At 42.1% G+C, this 18,615-nt stretch overlaps 2 protein-coding genes across 4 annotated transcripts in view; one reads left to right on the top strand and one right to left on the bottom strand.

Annotated features, from left to right (window-relative positions):
* The first annotated feature begins 87 nt into the window (after positions 1 to 87).
* tmem196 (transmembrane protein 196) overlaps positions 88 to 18,615 on the top strand; it is a 59,256-nt gene continuing 40,728 nt past the window's right edge. Inside the window, exons 1-8 of the mRNA XM_086061971.1 lie at positions 88 to 1,539; positions 1,740 to 2,202; positions 2,741 to 2,924; positions 10,537 to 10,596; positions 13,190 to 13,246; positions 13,319 to 13,401; positions 16,441 to 16,475; positions 16,767 to 16,836. The gene's annotated coding sequence lies outside the window, so the exon portion shown is untranslated. The remainder of the gene's footprint in view (positions 1,540 to 1,739; positions 2,203 to 2,740; positions 2,925 to 10,536; positions 10,597 to 13,189; positions 13,247 to 13,318; positions 13,402 to 16,440; positions 16,476 to 16,766; positions 16,837 to 18,615) is intronic.
* Positions 370 to 8,369, bottom strand: sp4 (sp4 transcription factor). Of its 3 annotated transcripts, XM_086061967.1 has the most exons (8): positions 7,777 to 8,369; positions 7,464 to 7,534; positions 6,355 to 6,702; positions 4,085 to 4,945; positions 3,778 to 4,000; positions 2,720 to 2,918; positions 2,085 to 2,284; positions 370 to 1,972 (listed from the first exon to the last, which is right to left on the bottom strand). In XM_086061967.1, exons 1-8 carry the CDS (start codon positions 7,781 to 7,783, stop codon positions 1,704 to 1,706), a joined length of 2,178 nt encoding a protein of 725 aa, XP_085918093.1. In that variant the 5' UTR covers positions 7,784 to 8,369; the 3' UTR covers positions 370 to 1,703. The 3 variants fall into 3 exon arrangements, with proteins under 3 accessions (XP_085918093.1, XP_085918091.1, XP_085918092.1); XM_086061965.1 differs by having other exon boundaries at positions 3,778 to 4,945; XM_086061966.1 differs by having other exon boundaries at positions 2,085 to 2,278; positions 3,778 to 4,945.

The following is an 18,615-nucleotide window of genomic DNA, read 5'->3' as shown; positions in this document are numbered from 1 at the left end:
ACAATTTATTTCAATGTGTTGATTGAAAAAAAATATTCAGACAGGCATTTTATCCACCATCCACATTTATACACGGAATAAGTCAGAACTTCTTATAACTTTGAATTGAAACTAGATCATCAGTATTTCAGTGTTCATACTTTTCGGGACATTTTTGGTCTTCTGTGTGATTTTTCTAACGTAAACTGAATGCTTTACCACGAAGGTTGCGACACAACGGGAAACCTCAAGCAAAGCAGCAACCAACATGTTGGCGATCAGAAAGGTAAAGCTGTTTAAATCACTTTATTGTCACGTGTTATGCAGGCAAATCATATTTTCTGCTTGACGTTAGGCTTTCTCTCCCCCCCCCCCACCCCACCCCACAATTCTTTTTTTTTTTATGACATAACACATTTGTACAAACCAGTTTTAGAAATCTCCACAAGCCTTTGAGGCGAACCTGGCAAAAAACCCAATATCAAATGTCATGGCGAAGAACACAGTTTAGAAAAAGATTTACAAATGAGATGTCGCTAGAAAATATCCAAGAAAAAAAAAAGTTGGTTGTCACACAAAATATTACCAAAAACATCTAAATTGGTTTGGTATCAACTTTTTTTTTGTTTTTCATTTTAAGTAAATTTTTTGCTTCCTTTTATTTTCTCCAAAAAAGAAGAAAAACACAATGACGCAAGGAGGAAGAAAACAAAATTCATACTATAGCCCCCCCCCCCCCCAAAAAAAAACATGCCATACACAACTTCAGAATCAACACACGCACTCACAAATACAAGTCCAGCAAGAAGGCAAATATTACAAATAAAAATAAATTAGCTTTACACAGTGGGCTGCTGTGTGATAACTTGGGAGGGACTGGCTTCCAAAGCAAATTCTATAAAATATAAAACAAATTATTTTCTTTTTCTTTTTTAAATAAGGACTGTACGCACTGGACTAACACTGAGCAACACCACCAGAAACATCTGACCACCACATTAACAGCCTTACCATCCCCCCAAGCTGTGCTCCATCTCACCCACTTGACTCGCTCTGACCTTCCTCAGCTTGTGTTAAGGCAGTAGTAGGTCACAGAGGAGGTCGGGGGTGGGAATCCGAAGAGCACAAAAACCCCAAATCGTCTTCACTGTCCCTTTTGTGCTGCCAGAAAATCAAACACAATAGTGATAAAATGTCAGGATTTACAAAACCACTCCCATGTGTGCTCTCGTTATTTGTTTCCGCCAAACCTCCCTCCCTGACGATGTAAACATGTTCCACTAGATTGTCATTATAGTATTGCTTTCACCTCACATAGTTGTAGAAAGCTAGATTGTTTTCTTTTATAGAAACCTTTTTAATGGCCACTGCCGCAATAGGAATGCATTATATATAAATCTTTCCATATGTGCTTTTTTCTTTTTCATCTTTCTCTTCTTTTGTAGCAGGTCACAAAGAAATCCACACCTGAATCAGATGTGAGGACAAAACGCAAATTAGGTAGATCCTCTTCATGACAACGGTCCCGTACCTTGATTGACCCTCAGCCCTGTCTGACAGGTAAGAAACAAGTACACAACTTTGTGCATAGAGATAGATGTTAGCACGATTAAAAAAAAAAAAAAAATCTTCATTGAATGTTTTCTACTCTCATTTCTTAGCTCACGGTGATAAATCTGTTGTACAAATGAGAAGCTTATCTTTGATAATTGTGTTGTTGGCGCCTATTCAAACTCCTCTTCTTCCTCCTCTTCCTCCAGGTGATTGGAGGTGGTGGGGGTCTCTGGCTCGGAGTCACGGGAGAGGGTCGCCACGGTGACTATCTGAGGGGAAGCCTGCAGGTCCTCGGGGTCGCCGTCCTCCATGTTGTCGGTGGTGATGATGGCCACGGCGGCCCCGCCCTTTTTGTTCTGGTGGGTCTTGATGTGCTTGGAGAGGTGGTCGCTGCGCATGAAGCGCTTGGAGCATTCGGGACACTCGAAGCGCTTCTCTCCTATTGGACGACAAAGCCATCTTAAAAGTTGTTCTTTTGAAAAGGGTCAAATCACTTGTTTTATTATCAAATTTCAAAAATGAAATGTTTATGTCCACATTTTTCTCTGCACCTGTGTGCGTTCGCCGGTGTCTCTGCAGCTCGTCGCTCCTGGTGAACCTCTTGCCGCAGAAGATCCAGTTGCAGACAAACGGCCTCTCGCCCGTGTGCCAGCGGAGGTGAGCCCTCAGGTGGGAGGTCTTGCCGTACACCTTCCCGCAGCCTTCCATGTGGCAGATGTGCTGCTTCTTCTTCGTGGGGTCACCACTGTTTCTGCGCCGGAGGGCAGGAGTCTTTATACTGTAGCACTTCAACTTGAAAGACTGCATTCATTTAAGGGTGTACTCACTTTTGTTGCCATTTTCACTTAGGGGTGCACTCACTTTTGTTGCCATTTTCACTTAAGGGTGCACTCATTTTTGTTGCCATTTTCACTTAGGGGTGTACTCACTTTTGTTGCCATTTTCACTTAGGGGTGTACTCACTTTTGTTGCCAGCCGTTTTGACAATGTTATTTTGAGGGGGGGGGGGATTTACACTTGAGCTGTAAGATCCTAAAGTAAAATATGTTTTGGGACAAACTGCACGTCATTACTAGTTCTACGTTCAAACTTTGTCTTTATTCTTTTTGTCTTTATTCTTACAATTATGTAATTAAAAGCACACCCGATGATTCATCCTACGCCATTTTACTAATATACTTCCTACCTTGCCTCTCCATCGCGACAGTTTGGGCAGGAGCAGGCGACTCGACGGAGCCTCTTGCTGGGCGGTCCCTCCTGGTCTGAGGAACTCTGCACAGATCCTAACTGGTCTGGACTCATTGATGAGCTGGATGCCACATTCGCCACGGTGACCGTCACAGGGGACGACTGAACTTTGACCCCATCCTGCCCTTGTGGTTGACCTGATGGTGAGGAATGACACTCAAAAGCATTCAAAAGTTGTTTGTTCAGTTCTGGCTTGGAGATAGGAAAGTAAGGTTCTGCTCTGGCATCAAAAGGTGGATGTAGTGTTGTAGTCAAGACCACACCAACTGAGACCAAGACATTATTGAGACTACACTCTAAAAACAGTTGGGTCAAAAATAACCCAAAAAGGGGCCAACCTAACTTTTTGGGTTATTAAATTAACCCAAAAAAGTTGGGTCAAATAAATAACCCACAAAACAAAAACTGGGTTGCTTTGTGGGTTTTTAATTTAATTGTATCCATTTTTTGGGGTTAAATCACTCAAAGTTGGGTCAGTTTATTTTTGACCCAATTCAATTGGGTTATTCAATTTACCGCAAAAGTTGGGTCAAATGAATACCCCACAAAACAACCCACAAATTGGGTTTCTTTGAAGGAAATTTGTAATCTGAGCTAATGTTTTGAATTAAATAACTCAAAGTTGGATTGGTTCTTTTTTCTTTTTTTTTTTACCAAATTTAGTTGGGTTACTTAATTAACCCAAAAAGTTGGGTCAAACAAAAAAAACACAAAATATGCCAGAAAATGTGGTTGCTTTGCGGGTTGTTTTTAATTTGACCCAACATTTTGGATTAAATAACAGTTGGGTCGGTCAATTTTTGTCCCAATTTGGGTTGTTGTTAACAGAATCTTTAGACTATTGAAACTGAGATAAGACGAAGAGGTTGTTGGTTGAGACAGTAAAAATACCTACGATTCCGAGATGAAACCCTTTAAAAAGTGGTCTTAAGACCAGTCTTGAGATTTCAAGAACTACAACACTACCTGGATGAATTCTATCAATGCCTCCCTTACCCTGTAGACCTGTAATAGTGAGGGGCACACCCTGCACCTGAACCCCGGTGCTGCCGATCCCAGCGATGCTGACCGTCTGTACGCCGGATCCTGGGTTGATCTGAGCTGCACTCAGTGTCAAGGGAGTTCCGCCCAGGGAGACCAAACCTCCACTCCCCACTGCTGCCCCGCCAGTCACCGGGGCAAGCGTAAGCTGCTGCGGCATTGCCGCTCCCAGGCTGCCCTGGAGGGAGACACCACCGGGGAGCTGCAGCGTCTGCCAGGCGATCTGCCCGGAGGGGGACATGGTAGGTGTGCGAATAAGGACCTGGGCTGGGTTCTGGAAGGCCTGAATGGGCTGCAGGGTTTGACCAGGGGCCAGCTGAAGAGTCTGAATGTGCTGCTGTTGCTGGCCTTGGTTTTGACTTGGTACCTGGGGCTGCAGCTGGATCTGCTGCACGAGTTGATGTCCCACTTGCCCCACGATCACCTGCTGAATGGTTCCCAGTGTGTCCATCTGGCTTTGGACACCATTGGCCTGATTCTGACTTTGAGAGTCTGCCTCGGTGCTTTGTGCTTGGTTTTCAGTCACTGCGGCCTCAATTCCGGCGGAGACCACTTGCGATCCGTCTAACACCCCGTCACCCTCTGCCACCGGTGTCTGTGCTACCCCCGAGACCGCTGCCGTCGTCATCAACTGGTTGCCACTGGCAAAAGAAAAAGTGCCATCTGCTGATTGGATAAGCTGCACGGCCCCGCCTCCTCCGACGTTATTTATCACGGGCAAAGCCAGGGTCATGCCACCAAGGTTGATGGGTACCGTCGTCATCACAGGAGTCTGAGATCCCTGAAGGGTCTGCAGCTGCAAGGGGAAAGACTGCGCGGGACGGATTTGCAGGGGGACCGTCTGATTGGCTGTACTTGACAGGATAGCTTGCTGGTTGGCTGTCTGGAGAATGGCCTGGCCTGGACTCGGACTCTGGATGAGCTGAAGCTGCTCGGGCAGAGTTCCAATGGAAGCCTGCTGAGTTGGGTTGATATGGATCTGCTGTCCATCTGCAGTCTGCAGGTGAGGGATGACCTGGTACTGGACTCCACCTCCGGCATTGGGCAGGTTCTGGACCTGGATTATCTGGAACTGCTGCTGCTGATTGGCGGCCGCGCTGTTGGTGCCAGCTATGGCTTTCACCTTAAAAATGGGAAAGCAGCAGGGAATCAGTTAGGAGAATAATCTCTCTATAAACGGGTAAAAAAATAACCCAAATTGGGTCAAAAATGGACAGATCCAACTTTCTGAGTTACTTGACCCAAAAAGTTGGCTCAAATTAAATGAATAACCCACACAGCAACCCATTTTTGGGGTTATTTTGTGGGCGTATTCATTTGACCCAACTTTTTGGTTAATTGAATAACCCAATTGAACTGGGTCAAAAATGAACTGACTCCACTTTTGAAAAAAAGTTGGCATATTAAATGAAATTAAATTATTAAAGCATCCTATTTTTTGGGGGTCGGGGGGTTCGTTTGAGTATGGGTTGGGTACATTGAATAACCCCAAAAGCTGGGTCCTTTTTTGACCCAATTTGGGTTATTTTTGACCCACCTGTTTTTACAGTGTGGAATACTGACATCATCAATACAGTGAAACCCCTGCTATTCACACGCCTTGAAGTTGAGTTACTTGTATCTCGAGGTGACAAATCCAGGTCCAGAAAGGAAAAACCCTGCCACAGTTTCAACCGGCTCCCAGGGAGCTTGTTTACCTGCTGGTTGAATAAAAGCAACCTTGGCTAAAGCCAAACTGTGGCAGGGTTTTTATTTTCTGGACCTGGATTTGCCACCTTCATTGTGTCACAAGGTGCCACTAGTTCTATGCTACCACAAGATGCACTTTTAAAATAGTTGGGTCAAAAATAACCCCAAAAGGGACCAACCCAATTTATTGGGTTATCCAATTATCCCAAAAAGTTGGGTCAAATTAATAACCCACAAAACAAAAATTAGGTTGCTTTGTGGATTATTAATTTAATTATACCGGGCCGGTCGGTCAGTTCATTTGTCACCCAATTAATTTGGGTTATACAATTTACCCAGAAAGTTGGGTCAAATGAAAAAAACACAAAACAACCCAACAAATTGGATTACTTTGTAAATTGGGTTTCTTTGTGGTTTATTCATTAATTTGCCCCAACATTTTGTATTAATTAACTCAAAAGGTTTGGTCGGTTCATTTACCAAATTCAGTTGGGCTATTCAATTAACACAAAAAGTTGGGTCAAACAAATGACCCACAGAACAAGCCAAAAAAAAAAATTGGTTGCTTTGTAGATTAACTCAAAAATTTTTAATTTAATATTTTTGACCCAATTTGGGTTATTTTTTGACCCAATTTGGGTTATTTTTTGACCCAATTTGGGTTATTTTTTTTAGAGTGTGGTGCCCCAAAGCAATACTGTTGCAAAACCAGTAAATAAATTAGTTTTTATCTAATAACGGAGAATAGGTTCCAAACATGTAGATCTACTAATAAGTGAATTTGCAAATGCCGAACCGAGAATATACAGCGGTTCACCGTAATCCCAAAAACTCATCCCTGACCTTGCGTCCAGGTGAGCTGTCATTAGGAACAGTAGTGGCCACCGTCACCGCTACCGGCTGGTTGCTGTTCTCCTTGGCCATGGTAGCCGGCGCCGTAATGATCTGCCACCCGTTCCCCGTGAACTGAGCCGGGACCAGTTCCAGCTGCTGGGGAACCAGGGCCTGGCCCCCAGACGCGTCCACTACAATCTGACCCTGGAGCTGACCTGCTTGCAGTTGAAACTGACCAGCCGGGAGCTGGATCTGCTGGACCCCCGTCTGGACATGGGTCCCCTCCGCTCCCCCCTGCCCTCCAATCTTACTGCAGGTGGCCGCCAGCAGGGCCAAAGGAGAGGGCTGGGAGGAATCCTACGAAAGACAAAGTGGGAGAGTCAGGAGCAGGGAGAACTCTGGACTCGTATGCATACGCAAACAAGCACCACCTCCAAGTCAAAAAAGCCAAAGGGGAGGGATGGGCTTGGATTATTCTGCACGCAAATACACAGTGTGACACGAGGAGAAAGAAAAGGCAAGCCATGGGTGGGGAAAAGATGGTGTTGAGAAGAGAAACACAAAGCTCTCAAAAAGCGAGTTGTCAGTAGAAGTGGGCGGTATTACAGGAAGTGAGTGGGTGGGCGTGTGAGAACCACATTTTCTCTTTTTCTCAGAACAGTGCAAGAAAATGCCGCCTTCTCTCGCTCTCCTCACAGGAAGTAGGTCGCAGGCACAACACAGCAGGTTGATTTTGCAACTAATACAATGACACCGCCGCAATACATGCGCGGACAAAGGATGCATTTGAAAAAATGGAAAATCGTCTCCAAAATATGGACTAAAAATAGAAGTCCAAAACCAAAACCGCAGGAATCAATTTTTTTTCATTAAAGCATTCTAAAGCGAATTCAAAGTGACACTTCCATAGTACAATGGCTGAAGTGTGACAGCCGCGTAAAGCTACTCATGAGGCTTTCGGGGCTGGCTCTCAGCTGGGCTGCACACAAGCAGGAAGTGGATTTGACAGAGGAACGCCCCCAGAGGTGTCTATCTGGCTAGCGGGCTGGGAGCGAGAGAGGCAGTGCATTTTCTTTGCCTGGTGGCAACGCAAAAGTAATGAAGTTCCTTTTGAGTACCTGCGATCCAGAATTTTTCCCCTTTTTTGATGCTTTCCCTCCTTCAGTTCCCGATGATTCCTTCTTGGAGTCTAGGGGGAGAAAATGCAAAAGTCACAATATCATCCGGTGTTCTTTTTTTCTTTTCTTTTTTTTTTTTTATATATATAAATGACTATAGTGAAATATAAGCATATGGCAAATATAGCACAACAATTATGCTATTGACCATTACCAGTAAGCAGCTCATCAGCAACATCACAAGCTTCCTATCTGTCAGACAAGGGAGGGAGAAACGGGGGGAGGAGACGGGAAGGAGGAGGAGGATACCTACCACTCATAACGCATGAATATACCAAGAGGGAGAGGGTGTAGTTCACGGTAGAAGGCCGGCCGGCCGGGAACGGAGGCGGAGGACGGCCTATATGTTGGGCTCTGGGCCGTGGCGGATCTGCCCGTTTTCACGAAACCACCCACCGTCCAGGAAGGGCGGTGCCAAGCGGAGACACAGCCGAACGGCCCCCTCCTTCCCGGTTGAACAGAAATAACGGAGAAAGCGCCGACAGTCCCCCCGCAAGGCAGCTGCGCCCCTCGCACACGCGTCTCACGTCTCTCCAGCGTCCGTAAACGAGCAAATTAGCGCTTGTCAGGCTGGCCTCCACAACGGCGGTCGCAGTGTGTCACCGAAGAGGCCCACCCACTCCCATTTAAGCATCAGGACAACACCCCTGTTGTGCCGTGCCCGCTTGCCGCCGCCGCCGCTCCTGGCACGTCGTCGCCGTCCGTAAGCCCACCGAAAAGCAGCCACTATTTGTATTATATTCGTATTCCGCTTTTATTCGTTCACACTTTCATTTTGGGGATATAAAAGGGGAGATACGCTCAAATAGCTGTGGCTTTTGTGGGCGGACGCGCTCCTCCCACTTATTCAGATTGGTCGACGGGGTTTGGCGTGCGAGGGTTCAGATGGGAGTTGTATTTTGCTCAAGCCTCACCTCCTCCAATGCCATTGGGCGAGCGGGACTACATTTCCCATGACGCCCCGGGGCCTCGCTCGCCTCGTAGCCAGAGTGGAGCTAGTCATGTTGGTGTGAGAGCGACGGGAGGGCGGTGACTATTATGTGAGTGGCTTTAAATGAGGAAGAGAGGCGTGTGTGGAACAGTGCACTTCTAACCCCCCCAAAAACTATTGAGTGAATGCTCATGAATGCATGTTATTACACAATTTATTTATTTTTAAATCTTAATAATTTAGCCCCTTCTACATTTTTCCACTGTTTCAAACTTCCTCATTGAGAACAATTTGGGAACTATTTTCCACAAATTCCTACTTTTCCCACAACTCTAACTTCCATATTTGTTTTGTTTACTTAATGAGCACTTTAAAAACCGTAATAAAATATTTTACATAGTAATAATAGAAATCAAAACATGATTAAATAATGCTATTTAAAAAAAAAAAGCAAATGAAAGTATACTTCTTTAGAGTCCCCGTTAAGTGAAAATGAATGCCAGAGAAGGTGCTTTGTTAGCAACTATGTCAAATGTAAATTCTTGAGGGGAAAAATAACAAAATTGTGAACAATCAATCAATGTGCTCTCAAGCACATTGTGGGCGTGTCCACCAAATGAACCGCACCAGCTCAACTGTCAATCAAATACTGCTACTACGACCTGAAAAATGGATGCTTCTTCATTTTGTGTCATATCCCATCGGATCGTGGATTTCCACAGCGCAACATGAGGCTAGCAAGCCACTAGCTAGCTTGCGAGCTTACAGGCCTGGGCCGAGAAATGTTATAAGTAACTCACATAAGTAACTCACAATTATGCCATGAAGTCCAGAGTTTTATTCCCTTTCATATAACATGTTTTTTCTCTCTCTTTTTATGTCTTGTGTTTCTGTTGTGTAATCATTCGCCAATGTTTGAAAAAGTAACAAGCTTATTTTGAGAAATTGATGAGTATAAAGTACAGTACTGAGTCCCTTAAAAAAAAAAGCTACAGTAATTTGTAAGGTATGTGCTATCACTGTCGTTATTGTTGTTAATAATTGATTAGTTGTACTATTTATTTAAGGCCTCTTATCATTTTCTTTGAAGTCTATTTATTCCCACTTCCTTTTCATCATTGAAAACAAGTTGTCTATTGTTGACCGTTTGGTTTTGATGATCAAAATAAACATTCAGATCAAATCAAATGATTACATCAGTTTGACTTTTGTAACCTCCAAGGACAAATAAAAGACTACATCTGTGTGAGGTTGTATAATCATAACAAAAAATACTTAATTCATTGAGCAAGGTTTTGTTATTGTTGTTTTTTAACACTATAACACTCTCCATTATTTGATTTTTGTGTACACAGAAAGAATTGACTCCCACAAGCACACGCTTAATAACTGCGGCGTAGCAGCCAGCCAAGTGCCCCCGCCCCCGGGCCACCTTGCAATGCGTTGCTAGGCAACGAGGGTTGGCCTGGAAAAAAGGGGTGTCGCCTCATGCGAAATTATTCTGTACGCTTTGTGCATTTCAGAGATGGTTTTGACAATCAGTGTGGATAATTCCATTCAGTGTCTGTTTTAGAAAGAAAGAAAGAAAAAAATCAGTTGTATTAAATAAACGAGAGGTTTTTCTTTGGATATTCAGTAAAAGCAGTCAGGAAGAATATGTTGTTCACACATTACACCACTAGAGAGCGTCATACCCAAGCTATACAGTACCGTATATTTGAAAATGTACTATTTTCAGTGTATTTGTTTTTATTAGAAATATCAATGATTAGAAGTATTAAGTAGAATATCATATGCTTAGTAAATAGCAATTATGGTTGTTAATTGTAAGCTTCATTACAAAACCAAGTGAGTTGATGCTCTGTTAACGCTGATACTCATAATCCTACCCATCTTGATGATTGTCATTTTTAATTTCACAGGACGTTTTGAGTGTATTTTTCCACTTCTGTCATTTAGTAATTGGCAATTACACAGCACATACATTGCTTGCTGTATTCATGATATCATAATAGTGTGTGTGCCAATGCATGTTTGCGTGCCATGTTGTCATGTGCAATAATGTCCTCAATCTTTTTGCAGACAGTGGGCGTTATGCATTTGTCACTGGAAGCACTGGCGTCAGGATGTCTCCTCTTGAAGGTAAGTCCTGTAAAGACAAAGAGATTTATGACTGACGTGAGTTTTGGCAGATGCCTGTCGTGTGTGCGTCTGTGTGTGTTACTCACCATTCGACTCACTGAATTGGACTTCCTTGTTTGAAAGTTGCCAAGGGTACAATAGTAATGAGTGGATTGACGAGAGTGTTGTGTCTTGAAGAGCAGAGTGTGTGCAGCAACATCAAGTAAACATTCCCCATTATTACCACCAGTATCATCACTTTAGAATTTCATTTGAGCTTTGCAGAGGTGTGTGGCGGGCTGAATTTAATATGAACTCACCCTGAAAGACGTATTTCAGGAGGACGTGAGAACTTTTTTTACGTGATAAGATTTCAATATAAGGTGTGAAAGTATTTTCCCTAAGTTGTGTGCATGAGTGTGAATTGAGTTGCACGCTGTGGTAATTGTTTTCTGTGCATGAGAGGACTTTATGCATGTGTGAGAGCATTTGATCAATTTCTGTAAGAGGAATACAATCCAGTAGTGTGTGTGTAAAAATATCAACTTGTGAAAGCATTTCAAAATAAAATTCAATAGTAATTCGGTACGTTAATTTAAGTTGTAAATGTGTGAGAGAGGAATTTTTGTGAGAGAATTTCAGGTTTGAGAGAGTGTTACAGTAGTGTGTATGTGTTTTGGGGTGTTTCAGTAATGTGAGAAGGGAAAACAATCATGTAGTATGCGTGAGAGCGTTACGGCGTGGTGTGAGAGATTTCAGTTGGGCGTGTGAGCTAATTTAAGTTGTAAATGTGTGAGGGATAATTCATTTTTTGTGAGAAAGAATTTCAAGTTTGAGAGAATATAACAGTAGTGTGTATGTGTTTTGGGGTGTTTCAGTAGTATGAGAAGGGAAACAAATCCTGTAGTATGTGTGAGAGCGTATCAGTGTGGTGTGTGATATTTCAGTTGTGTGTGCGAACCTTTGATTATTGTTTGTAAACGTTTTTAAATTCAGTAGTGTAAGCGTAAATGAGTGCGTTAGTATAATGTGTACGAGCATTTAAATTTAAGTATGAAGCATGAGAGCATTTCGATTGTGTGTGTTTCATTGTATGAAGTGAGAGCATTTCAGTAGAGCAATTGAGAGTGTTTCTGTACTTGTGAGTGTTTTAGTGAAGTGTGAGAAAAAATGTTAGTAGTGAATGTTCTAAGATTATGAATGAGAGAATCTCAGTCTACTTTGTGTGAGAGGGCTTCAGTTATGCATTTCACAGTGTTTCATTTGTTTGACAATGTTTTAGTCGTGTGTGTTAATATATATATATATTCATTCACAGAGCTCTCAACATGAGTGATTTGTGTCAGTGAAGATTTTTCACGGCTGAGAATTTGCAGAATTCAGAAACAGAACAGTTATTTACGATGTTCTTTAGCATTGAATGAAAACATGCTCACGTCAGCACATAATGTAAGTACACCAAGTAAATTTTCCTTCAGTACTTCACATACTCGTACAGAAGCCACCAAATGACGGGACCACTCATGCCGCAGTGATGCATGAGAGTGCCTTGACCCCAGCCAAGAGAGGAGATGCCTGCAGGTAGCACTGCAGGTCCCTTGAACTGAGAGTGAACTCTGAGTAGAACCGGGACCCCATAAATAAGTGCAGTTTGAAATCTAATTCAACGTCTACCCGACTTAAAAACAACAACAAAAACATGGCTTATGAAAATGTTTTTTATTGGTCCTGTTGGGAATTTTGCCGCTCGGCTCCTTCAAGTTTTGCGAAAATCTGCGTTTTCTTCATGTGAGTTTTTTTACTGGAGTGAATGATTTTATTTATTTTTTTTGAGTGAGAGGGTGTGTTTTTGTAGTGTTTTTTTATATATATTTTTTAATGTAATGACAGTTTTCTGGGTGTAAGTTTTTTTTTTAAGTGTGAATTTTTTTATGGCATGACAGGTTTATGGTGGGTGTGAGTAAGAGTTTTGTTAAGTGTGATTTTGTGTATCTGTGTGTTGGGGGGGGGGGTGAGAGGTTTTCAGAATGAGAGTTTTTATGTGAGTGACAATAGTGTGAGACAATGGGTCAGAATGAGAGTTTGTGTGAGTGAGAGTTTAAGTGTCTGATGTGTTTTGGTATGTGAGGTTCTTTGGTGAGAGGATGATTTTTGGGTGTGAATGAGTTTTTTCCTAGTGCAAATCTGGAGTAAGGTTTTTTTCTGGTGAGTGAGATGGTGTTTTTGTGTGAGTGAGTTATTTTGTTGTGAGTGTTTTTTTTTGGTGAATGTGGCAAGCTTTAAATATGATGAGGTTTTTTTTGGGGGGGGGGGGTCAATGTGTGAAGTTTAGTTTTTTAAGTGAGTTTTTTTTTGCATTGTAGGCTTTTGGAGGATGTGAGTGAGATTGTGAGTTTGTTGGTGTGACAAAGTTTTTTTTGTGTGTGACAGTGATATGTTGTGGCTGAAAGTTTTTTTTGGGCTTGAATGATTTCAATTTCCCCCCCAAAAATTGCGTGAGGTTTTTGTTCTGTGTGTGTTTTTTTTGTGTGACAATTTGGTGACTGTGAGAGAAGATTATTATCATTAGTGTTGTTTGTTATTTTCAATTATTTGAGTCTGTTCCCTTTTCCAGCCAGATGAATTGAAAAAAAAAAACGAAGACAAAAAAGAGCCATGTGCCGTTTTCAAGGTAAGCGGGCATGTAGCTAGATTGTCTTTGAAGCAGTCCGTGTGTAAATGCGTGTATGCGTGTGCACTCCAGCTCACTATCTGGCTTTGAAGACGATGCCCGAGACCTTTCCAGCGGCGATAAGTGGAGGGTGCAGCACGCCATAAAGATCCAAGGTAAGTGTGTCAAATTGAGAATCACCGCGCGTACTTAAGCGCAGGACCTGACTCGACTTGCCGGGCCGACGGAGCTTGACGCCATCCGCTCGTTTTGGGGCCGTCTGTGTATGTCCCGAATGACGGCCCGCAGGCGCGAGTGGGCTTGAGGTGGGAAAAGAAATGTTTCATGTTTGACGGGAAACATCAATAAAGTGGCGGCCGTGAAAGCACCTGAAGCTGCGGTCCGAGTGCGTGTGTCTGTTCAAGGGTCACCTCTTCCTGCCCTGATTGATGACCTGCACTTTTTTTGCGTACATGTGATCGTCACGTGTGTGCTGCTTTTTCATTGAGGAATAAATGAACAATTTGGTGCACAGCAATTTGCATGAAAAAGCAAGGAGGCCGTTTCTGGTCAATTTAACAGCGGGTCATCTCTAAACCGCCCCCCCAACGACCTTCCTGCTCCTTTAACCCTTAAATGTAATGGCGGGCATTGTGGCGAGGTGAAGCGCAATGTGTGGGAGGAGCAATAGTTAACCAAGAATATAGAATGAATGGTGTGGGTGTGTTAGCATGCAGGCTATTCATCTGCATTCACATTACACTAAAATGGTTGATGTTTGATGGTCTGGCCACATTTTTTTGTATTCGTTTATGCTGTAATTTAATCTTATGTTCAAGCATGTGTGCTTTTTTGAGAGTACTAGAGAATAATTGAATAAAACAAGATCTACTGCAATTCCACCATGTTGCCATAAGTTTAGTTTATAGCACCTATCTATGGAATGCAGGCTCTCTGTTCATATTTGCATTTCTTCTTGAAAAATGTTGAGTTTTCACATATTTGTAACTCAAATTTTCATTTAACTTTGATGTGAAATACTGTTTAATTTAATCTTTAAGACCCCCCCCCCCCTCAAATTTAGTCCAAGATAAAAATGTTAAAGTGGCTTACAAAAATATAGAAAATACTTTTCTATATTGTTTTTCTAGGAATAATACCTTTGCCTCGTTTAATGAATATTTAAATACATGCCCACTATGCTACCATGTTTTAATGTTGATCATTATGGTGGTACCTGGTTAGCTAGCTAGCTTGGACGTTAGTTAGCTAGTTTGGGAGATAGGTAGGTAGGTAGATAGATGACAAAACGAAATAAACATGGTTGGTTAGCCATACACATATTTGCCAAAAATGAAAGATAAGATAGCTAAGTTAAAAAAAAATATATATATATATATATATATATATATATATATATATATATATACTTTTTTTTCCCTACAGTGCATCTTTGTTGTCATGAACAATATTATGACATCCTTCTCAAGTCATCTCAAATACATCAGTCAAATTATTATATCCCTTTAAAAAAAAAAATCATAGAAAATGACCAACTCAAGCATTGTTGGATCCCGTACCCCCCCCCCCCCCCAAGCCCCCAAGCCCAGAAATTAATTAAATGCAAATGCTTCCTGCCGTGATGTGGAATTGTGTTAACTCCCCTCCACTAACGCCCACCCTCCCCTTACAAAATAATTATACACTGATGGCGGCAAATAGACTACTGGCTAGTACACGTGCACACACACACCCACAATAGGATGAGCCAGACTCAAATGCTGAGGTAGCAGTGATCAAATGCATGAAATTCATCCGTGAGGACAACAAGTGAAAAATGACATCTGGAAGTATATGATTACGCTCCTGGGCTTGTACGCATCAATCAAGAGACACTGTGGACACGCACACCCGCTTACTTGACCACGCGTTAACCTTAAAGAAGACACAGAACCTGAAAAATGAAGAAGAACAAATTAATCTCATAGTGCAGTGGGTGAGGGATGAAGAGCGTCATTGGTCAGGAGAACGGAGATCACGGTCAGAGCAGGATTGAATTAAGAAGGCGGAATGAGAGGGCAAGTTTGTGTACGTGAGCCTGAGCGATTTTCAAAATAAAAGATAAAGTAGAATAGTCGCATTTATGTCTCAGTGTCCTTCCGATGATACCGCCCCCTTTGACCACCGAGGTCAACCTCCTCCTTTAATTATTTTGTCACTTTGAATCACGACCTTCTAAGAATGGGCCTCACACTTCACTTCGCCACTCAAAAAAAACATCTCAGAAACGCATCCTGCAATTTAATTCACATTCAACCCAGACTTCCAACCCATGAATATCTCATTTTTTTCCCTCCTCATTTCATGAATACGAGTTACTGTGCACAGTATGTAAATGCACAGTATGCATGAATGCGAAGTAGCCACTTTAACAGTGTAATTGTTGAGCGGGAATCTCCTCATTGTGCTGCGTCGACAGATGAGATGACATCCCTGACCCTTGCACAAGTCTCTTCAAAATTAAATTTCCATGTAATGAAACTACGCTCTCAATTATAAATGCGTTTGGTAAAGCTCAGCACAAGTGCTCTTGATACAAGTGTAAAAAAATATATAATTTTCATACCAAGGTGAAGGGAAATCCCGTGTTTGTTATCGTTGTTTCTATGGCTTTTGCTTGTCGAGCTTGTCAGATCGCTTTTGTTAACACATAATTGTCAGATAAGTGTAATCGTTACAGGCAGTTGTTAAAGTTAATTGCAAATACGTGAGAAAGGGATTTCGTACATGGGAATGTTTTTATAAGTGGCGAACGTGAAATGTTGTCCGTCCGCTCGATGCTGAGTAATGACAGACATGCCCGCGTGTTGATTACAGGAAGGCGAAGAGGAGCAGCTCCAGGCGCATCCTGGCGCAAAACACCTCTTCCCCCTTCTTAAAAAGCAGAACACAGCTAAATTTGTTTGGAGCGGATCCATTTTGATGGTCTTGAAAGATAAATTCATATCAGTCAGAGCCTCAGAGGTCACCTTAGCCAAACAGTAGCCATTTGGTAGGTGTCAACCGTTTTGTAATGCTCATTAGCTCCACCTACAGGGCTGGAGTTGAACAGTATGGCGTATGTAAAGAATTGTTTGGAATAACTGTCAAATTTGAATGTTCTTTAGAGGTATAATAGTAGTAAGAGTATAATAGTGTTTGTTTTTGTCTTTCAGTATCACAGATGATGCTAGTGGGCCATAAAATGCAGGTATGTATTGACATTTTATATTGTATGCTAAGTGGCAGCCTAGCCAAAGTTTGAAAGAAGCATTCACTTTAGCAAACACATTAGCAGTTCATATTGGAATCAATTGTTGACACAGAACCTAGAAATAAGCACCACAGGACTGCTAGCCGGTGGAAGTGTTTCGCTTTGTATTTTGCGCTTCTGCTAATTGATTGCATACCCCCCCCCCCCCAAGGTTCTGGTGAATATATTTTTTTGTCATGTGTAGCCGCTCGTCTTTTGACTCGGTCATTCCCCTTCTAATTGTCCCAGCAGGGGCAGCTGAGCAAAATGGCCGCCCTCCAGTTGCAAGAGGATCCCTACGACGGCAACAAAAGAGGAGGTAAGCAAAACATGGAGGAGAAATAAAATACTCCACCCATCAGTCCCCCCCCCCCCCCCCCGAGATGTGCCAGATCTTTATTTCACTCTTTTCTTCTCTGCGTTTTCTGTCTCACTGGCCACAAAGTGAGTGGAGAGCACACGGCAATCTTTTTTGTTGACGTCTGATGGCGCGTAATAATGTGGTCATTATCATGGCTAAAGGAACAGGTTGGGGCTCAGACAGGGTTTCATTAGGGGGCCTTTCATGCTGGCGCGCACACACACTTTCAGTGTGGGAAAAGAATGCGAGGGAAGGCAGGACAGCTGTTTGGGTGGCTCATGAGGATGAGGAAGCAGGTTAGCGTGAAGTTGGCCTACTGTAAAGTCCACCTGTGACACAGGGGGCAAAAGCGAGGGTCACTAATTTGCTTATGTCCACTGGGGGAGCGTATAAATAGACCCATGAAGCACCAACGTTGACAACGAAACAGATTTGAGTAATTGACTTTATCTTGTTAAAAAAAAAAAAAGTTACATTGAAGATTTCAAAGCTTTCACGGGCGGCCATTTTGCCACTTGCTGTCAACTGAAAATTACATTACGGTTGCTCAGGTAACGACCAATCAATGGGAACATCACATGACCAAACTCAGAAAACAGGGGAGCCATGATTGGTCGTTACCTTTGTCCTGAGCAACTGTGATGTAATTTGCTCTTGCAAAATGGCCGACCCCTTTGCTGCTTAAGTCATATTCTACAAATGCAATGTGGCAGTCAGTCAGATGTTAATTTTAGTGTCAGTGTTATAATAGTTTAGCCTTTTTCACTATAGTTAGTTTATATTTCATTTTGAATTTAGCTTTTTTAATTTAGTTAGTTTTAATTCATCTTTAGAGCGGGCTGTTTATTAGTTTTAGTTTATTCGAAAATTATTAATTTTAGTTTCGTTTTTTTTTTAATTAGTTTCAGTATTCGTTTTCTTTTAAAACAAAATGTGTATTTCTCATGTGCAACCATAAAAAAATATCACTGTATTTTGTAGTAAAAATTCAACAAAATTTTGTTTTAAAAATAACCATTCACAGATCAAATACAGGTACTGTATAACAGTCCCCGGGTTTTGAATTACTTTTTTTTTCTTTTCATATACGTACCTAAAAAAGGATTTGTTTACAGTGTGACATTTCGGGCCGAGTTAGGAAGCTATTCAGCAGCTAGCATGGCTGTCGGCTATGTGCAATGTCGTCTGGTGGCTTTTTTAAATGTTTTAATTATTGGCTGCTGCTTCACGAGTTTTAGTTTAGTTAGTAAAATCTAGTTTCAGTTAGTGTTCTAAAGCATTTTGTTTTTATTTTATTTTGTAAATGAACATGTTTTTTAAATGTATTTTGTTAGCTAAAATATCTTAGCGTAGCGTCACCAAGGTCACTCAATTGACTCCACTGACTTTTATTAGGCTGTCCCACAAAAAGATAACTATCAAACATGAAATAATAATAATAAAAAGTTGTTTATCAGTTCAATAGCCAATGCAATGCTGTTTTTATTCTCTCTGGTATCGTTTATTACGAATATTCAGATTTTGTAGTTGCCAGCTTTGGTTAAAGCTGTGATTGATAGATCCACATGATTGATAATGATAAGAATAGGACAAGCGCAGGAAGAGGTGTTTTTGTGGAGGAATCCGCCATTTGTTTTGTTGAATGACGTGAAATTGCAGAGGCAGTGCAGTCGGTGTCCTCCCATCCCTCCCCCCGGGGCTGACTGATCCGCCCCGGGGCCAGGATGGGATGGACCG

This window comes from Leptonotus elevatus, chromosome 19 (assembly GCF_054856555.1).
Source record: "Leptonotus elevatus isolate MCC_2025b chromosome 19, RoL_Lele_1.0, whole genome shotgun sequence".
Taxonomy (NCBI): Eukaryota; Metazoa; Chordata; class Actinopteri; order Syngnathiformes; family Syngnathidae; genus Leptonotus; species Leptonotus elevatus.
Note: the sequence above shows the minus strand (reverse complement) of the source record. Positions and strands in the feature narration are given on the sequence as shown.

Excerpts from the sequence above, each read along its gene's own strand:
- sp4 (XM_086061965.1), bottom strand. Across the intron at positions 4,946-6,354 it reads ACAGCTCACCTGGACGCAAG|GTGAAAGCCATAGCTGGCAC; the intron begins GTCAGGGATGAG and ends CCCATTTTTAAG. Across the intron at positions 2,285-2,719 it reads TGTCGCGATGGAGAGGCAAG|AAACAGTGGTGACCCCACGA; the intron begins GTAGGAAGTATA and ends CCTCCGGCGCAG.